Source organism: Podarcis raffonei, chromosome 6, assembly GCF_027172205.1.
Source record: "Podarcis raffonei isolate rPodRaf1 chromosome 6, rPodRaf1.pri, whole genome shotgun sequence".
Classification (NCBI taxonomy): Eukaryota; Metazoa; Chordata; class Lepidosauria; order Squamata; family Lacertidae; genus Podarcis; species Podarcis raffonei.
This window is the reverse complement of record NC_070607.1, coordinates 63034654-63040653: the sequence shown is the minus strand read 5'-3', so window position 1 is coordinate 63040653 and position 6000 is coordinate 63034654. Positions and strand designations below refer to the sequence as shown.

The 6000-nt window shown below is 48.1% G+C and overlaps 1 protein-coding gene across 1 annotated transcript in view; it reads left to right on the top strand.

Annotated features, from left to right (window-relative positions):
* The first annotated feature begins 1160 nt into the window (after positions 1-1160).
* The window catches only part of INKA2 (inka box actin regulator 2), a 28965-nt gene continuing 24125 nt past the window's right edge, over positions 1161-6000 (top strand). The window contains exon 1 of the mRNA XM_053393485.1: positions 1161-1905. Within this exon, the coding sequence (XP_053249460.1) occupies positions 1837-1905 (69 nt within the window). The 5' untranslated portion in view covers positions 1161-1836. The remainder of the gene's footprint in view (positions 1906-6000) is intronic.

The following is a 6000-nucleotide window of genomic DNA, read 5'->3' as shown; positions in this document are numbered from 1 at the left end:
TGTGGCAATGACCTGTTGGAGTGAAGAAGAAAAAAGCTTTAAACGGTCGTACATTGGATCCCGAATGCCTTGCGAGTCGAACGTTTTGGCTCCCGAATGCCGCAAACCCGGAAGTGAGTGTTCCGGTTTGCGAATGTTCTTTGGAACCCAAACAACCGACGCGGCTTCCAATTGGCTGCAGGAGCTTTCTGCAGCCTATCAGAAGTTGCATCTTGGTTTTCGAACATTTTGGAAGTTAACGGACTTCCAGAATGGATTCCATTCAACTTCATTGGTTTGTTAAATAAATAATTTTAACTACCTAACGTTAAATAGCTTTTTAACAGAAAGGAAGAGCACCACAGACAAACAAATCTATGGTGCAACCATATTAGGAATACTGTGTACGGTTCTGGTCATCTCACCTCAAATAGGATACCATAGAGTTGGAAAAGGTTCCTAAAAGGGCCACCAAAATGATCACGGAGAGAAGAAAGAAGCTTGAGGGACTGTCACCATCCACCTCCCATTGCGGCCTCTCCCTCTCTGCAACTGCCACCACGGGGGTGTCTGAATAACTGCTTTGTCCTGAGGGGAGAGGAGAATCAGCACTAGTGGCCTTTTCTAAACAAACAAGTTGTCTTATCTGTTTTATTGTAACTTTTTGTTTTTTAAAAAAAGTGGTGCTTACTGTTGCAATAATCTTATGTAAACAGCTTTGTGAGGTCTGCCTGAAAAGTAGCACATAAATACTGAAAATAATCAAATAAACAATAAATTTCCCCATGAAGAAAGGTTGCGGCATTCGAGGCTTTTTAGTTTAGAGAAAAGACGACAAAGAGGTGACATGATAGAAGTTTATAAAATTATGCTCAACGTTAGATAAAGTGAATAGAGAAAAGTTTTTCTCCCTTTCTCATAAAATTAGAATTGTGATCATCCAAGAAAGAGGGATGATGGAAGGTTCTCGCCAGACAGCGCACAGAGGAACAATGGAACAGGAGGCAGGAATGGCCACCAACCAATTTGGATGGCTTCAAAAGAGCTTTAGACAAATTCATGGAGGACAAGGCTAACATCTACTGGGTGAGAGAACAGGAGAACAGGATGCTGAACTAGATGGCCCATTGCTTGGCCTGATCCAGCAGGCTCTTCTTATGTTCCGACATGCAGAGCTGGAACGCACTGGAGCCAAGCAGGCAGCCCAGAGGGTCTGTGGTTGCGCTGACTTGAGAAGCCAGGCCCACCCCCTGGGGCGGGACCTCCCTACCGGTGCGCAGACAGAAGACACCCTCGCAAACTTGGGTGCCGGCTCTCTCCTTAAGCCTCGCCTCTGCCGCCTGCTGCCGAAGCGGCTCCGAGCTGCCAATCACCAGCAACGCTCGACCCGCGCGCTCCGCGCGTCGAGATCTCTCCTGCCTCTCTCGGGCTCTCCAGTTTGCTGCTGCTGCTCCGCTGCTCGCGCACCGAGCACATTCTCTTGCCAGCTGCTGCAAGAGGCAACTGCGCGCGGGGCGCACGCCTGTTTGCAGCCCGTGTTTGCAGGCTTTCCGCGCGCTGCAAGCCTGAGATTCAGCGCGCGCGGCGTGCATGTGCCATTTCAACTTTTTATCTCTTTCCTAAGGGGAGATCGGGCTTCTGGTTTTCCTTGGTGAGGTGAATAAGAGAAGGCAAACTTCCAACCTTCTACTTTTGGAGAGAGCGATATTCTTATCCAGAGTGACCAATGGGCATTTAAAGGGGCCGCTGGATTAGTTGGCGCTGGCGAGGAAAACACCTCTCAAGATTGCCTGGCCGGACTTGGATGGTGGAAGAGCCGGAATCCCTGCAGCAGCTGAATTACTCCAGAGCTACCCGATGGACTTGGATGTGAGGATGGAAAAGAAAAACATGGATCATTACCTACGCCGTCTGAAGCAGGAGTTGGTAAGAAATGCCCGGGAAAAGAAGGGACTGGGGGACTGGGTAGGAGGAAATAGAGTCTGCCTTTCGGATCTGTCTCCTGCTCTGTTTGCAACTTCCCAGCTAGGGGGTGTCAGTCAATGAATGTTGCCTCTCTCCCGCTCTCCTTCCTGCACAGCGCTTATTTCCCGGGCTTTGTTTAGAGATCTCGCCGTGTCCTTCCTTTGCAGCTGTGTGGTCTCCAGTTTCCCCACGGGGGATTTTTTCTATCCTTCCAAGCCCCTAGGATGAGATGGGATAAAGAGGAAGACTCTACAGTCCTCTCCCGCCCGCCCCCCACGACTCCATCACGGAAAGTGGTTTCCAAATCTGTTTGCACAGTTTAGCTTTTCCCGCTGACACGGTGGCTAAATCCCATTGACAGTAATAGGTGTTTAACCCTTCTCTCTATGTGTGTTTGTGTCTTAACGCTCAGCACGAAAGAAGGAACCTCTTCTCTTTTCTGGCTGGGAGCGCTGGCACCGACAGCCACCCCCTCACCCCTCACTCCTTTGCTCTTCCTGCAAAGGCATCGCCTTCTGTTTGTTTAACTGTGACAGGGAGCGGTGAACTTTGTAATCAGTTCAGACACCGAGCCCTTTATCATGAGCCCTGAAAGGGATTATAAACTGGCATCGCATCACAACCTGTTACTGTCTTCCTTCCCCACGTTCTTGCACTGTTAGTATGAGCATATAACTGGATAGAAAGCTGCACACACCCACATCAAAACTGCGTTCTCCCAAGACCTAACTGTGTACCTCCATTCATTTTCTCCTTCCTAACCTGGACCTGTCAGGCAGGTTTACCCTTGGGCTCCTTCCCAAAGTAACTCATCAATTTTTCTCCTCTGGTAGCCCAGCTCTGAAACATTTTTTTCCAGAGAACAGATGTGGTCGTATCATCTCTCCAGGCTTTCTGGTTGCCTGCCACTTCTTTTAATTATAGGGGTGCCTCCAAATCTTCAGAGGCAGACGCATACCACAAGGCAATCATTTCCCATTGGCTTTCTCTCCTAAGCTTCCGTTTTTTGTTTGGTATTGTACAGTTTTGCTAATAGCCCTGCTGGAGCGTTTTAATTTTCATGCAAAGTAGCGACATCCAGTTCTGGAAGATGCCGAACGCCACTTGTTCAGTGTCCTAAAAGGAAATGCTGAGCCTCGCATCAAATTTCCATCTATAGAATGTGAGACTGGCATTCTGGAAATATCTGAGGTCCATTACCCATCACACCAGCTACACCAGATAGCTGTTGCCATTATTGTTATTCCCATTTTACAGACGCAAAACTGAGGACCCACAGCAAAGTTCATACAATTCGAACCTGAGTCTCCCCAACTGCGCAGCTAGACCGTGTTTCCATTTTACAGCCGAATTCCTCCACTGCTGACTCTGAAAGATTTGCATTGACCCGTATTGAATGACTCTAGCTGTGCATTCAAATAAAAGAAAACTGGAATCCTGGTAAAATTCAATGTAAAGGTGATGATGCCCAAGTGATGAGATGCAAAGGGCTTTGTCATGTCTCCCTCCTTTCTACCTTGGCAGTGGAGATCCACCACTATACCTTGCAGCACATTCTGACTCCCACCCAATCAATTCCAGTTCCTTCCCTGTCTTGTCACTGCCTGTTCCATCCACAGACACTTAATCTAATTTATGGTGCTGGAGGCAGGCCAGTCAGCTAGAATTTTTTTCTACCCAGACTTTTCCCCTTAAGGACATAGCCAAGCTGCTTTGCAAAATCCTGCACATTTTCTTTAGAAATGCAAGAAGAATGTTATTTCTGCAACTCTTCTAATCTGCATATTGTTCTACAACCCCCTTTTCTTAGCCACTTTCGCAGCTACCCTGTAAGGTAGCGCCGCCGCCACCCCCCCCCAGCATATTACCATCTACAGACTAAACAAATGTTGTCACCTAGTGATAAAGTGGGGCGGAGTTGTGGCTTAAGTTCCTATCTCTCAGATCCACATATAATACCTTAATTACTAGACTGCACTGCTTCCAAAAAAGAGATCAGAGTTGTTACCTCTCTCTTAGATGTAAACGGCCCTATGGGCAGAGATTGACGAGTGTGATACTGAGCACCTCGCACTGACATTCTGCCCTTCCTCCACCCCACGGCTCAGGCACAAGTGTTTCTTGCCGTGACATGTTTGGGCTTGCCCACCAGCAGATGCATGTATCTGATGCCCTAGTTTTTTGTTCTAATGGATTAGTAATGAAGCATCGGGATGTCTTTAAATAAAGCGCTGGAATTGTTCAGCAGGGCTATGAAAAGAAGAAGAAGAAAGTTCATGTCACATGTGAATAAATAATAGCAACTGCAGTTCTGAGAGAGAGAGAGAGGGAAAGGTCATGGAAGAGTCAAAATGGTACGAAGAGCTTCGGGATACAAAAGCTTTCTTTACATCCAAAAGATGACTACCACCAACACTAGTGAATAAAATCCAAGTGGGGCCAGCCCAAACTGGAATTTATAATGCGCTCCAGTGTCTTAAGACCATGATCTGCCAGGGATTTAATTCTAACTGGAACCATAAAAGCAGACCTTTTTAAGTGCCAGAATGTTGCTCAAGTGTCATGCGCATGGGATTGATGCTTTAGTGGAGGTGTGCAAAAGTGCCAGAGTCCCATTTACAGCCCAGTCCTAGGCATATTTACCCAAATGGAAGCCCCAAGTAGGAATATATAGGATTACAATCCTGTACAGTCATACCTTGGAAGTCGAACGGAATCCATTCCAGAAGTCTGTTCGACTTCCAAAATGTTCAAAAACCAAAGCGCGGCTTCCGATTGGCTGCAGAAAGCTCCTGCAGCCAATCGGAAGCAGCAGAAGCCCCATCAGTCATTCAGCTTCCAAAAATAGTTCACAAACCAGAACAGTCAACTTCCGGGTTTGCGAGGTTTGGGAGCCAAAATGTTTGGGAACTAAGCTGTTCGACTTCCAAGGTACAACTGTACTCACACAAGTACTGAAGATGCACTGCCAGCAGAAGGCTGCTGCATCCAGTGTGTGCTCAACTTGCTCAGGCAGGAGAAAACTGCAGGCAGAAAATACAAATATGGTGTAAAATGACAGACATGCCCACAGTGTTCCTGAGAATGCAGCCCACCAATCAGGGAATGTGCCAAGGATGGTGTCTGTGAGGCAGCCAATGAACTCATGGGCATGCCCCAGAAATCATCACATGCACAACTTGCCCCCCTGTTCTATCTACCCCAGCCAGCAATGGTCCTGCTGCCAGTCCCTCGGGCATCCCTCCATGCGTGGGTTTGAATCACCTTGCACACAATCCACCTAAAGGGGAGAGGGCCCACAACACAGCACTCACACATCTCCTTGGGGCAGGATACATACAAGCAGGTTGCACAGTCCTCTCCTTGGATAGGGTCCAGAGCCACCCATGGGATAAGCAGTCCAGAAGATGGGCAGGAATATGCAACGAAAGTGGCCGCAGGATAGGAGCCTCTGTGGTCTCCCTGCAAAGGGCAAGGGGTTAAGAAGCAGGAGATTGGAGACCAAGCCTCACCAGGGGGAAGGGGAGAAATACAGCCTGACTCTCCTCTTGCATGCCTGGCAAGAAATATGTCAGGGTCAAAAGAGAAAGGGCTCCCAGGACTTGAAGCTCTATAGAGCAGTTTCCCGACCACTTAGCCACAACATTGGACAGGAATCTGCCCCACTGCCTTAAGACCCGTTTATACGGGTTGCAGCAGGAAACTTAGCCAGATAGAACAATTCATTCTATATATGCAGGGGGACCCAGGTTTGAATCCACGGTACAATCCCACATTAGAAAAGGTGGCAAATGGTAACCTACATGTAGGCACACCCTAGCCAATCAGAAGGAGGGCAGCATGGACCAATAGTACGGCCCCTGCATGGACCAAACAGTCCTTTAGGTCCGGCTCCTCATCCTGAGAACCCATGGTGTTCTGCCGGCATGTTTTTGTGCTATATCTTGCCTTCCATCAGCATAGTGGGGCTTCTGCTGAACCCTACAGGCCCTCAGGCACCACTGCCCCAGACCTCCTGGGTCTTGAAACTCTTCACTTTAGGATTGTGCCTTTGTA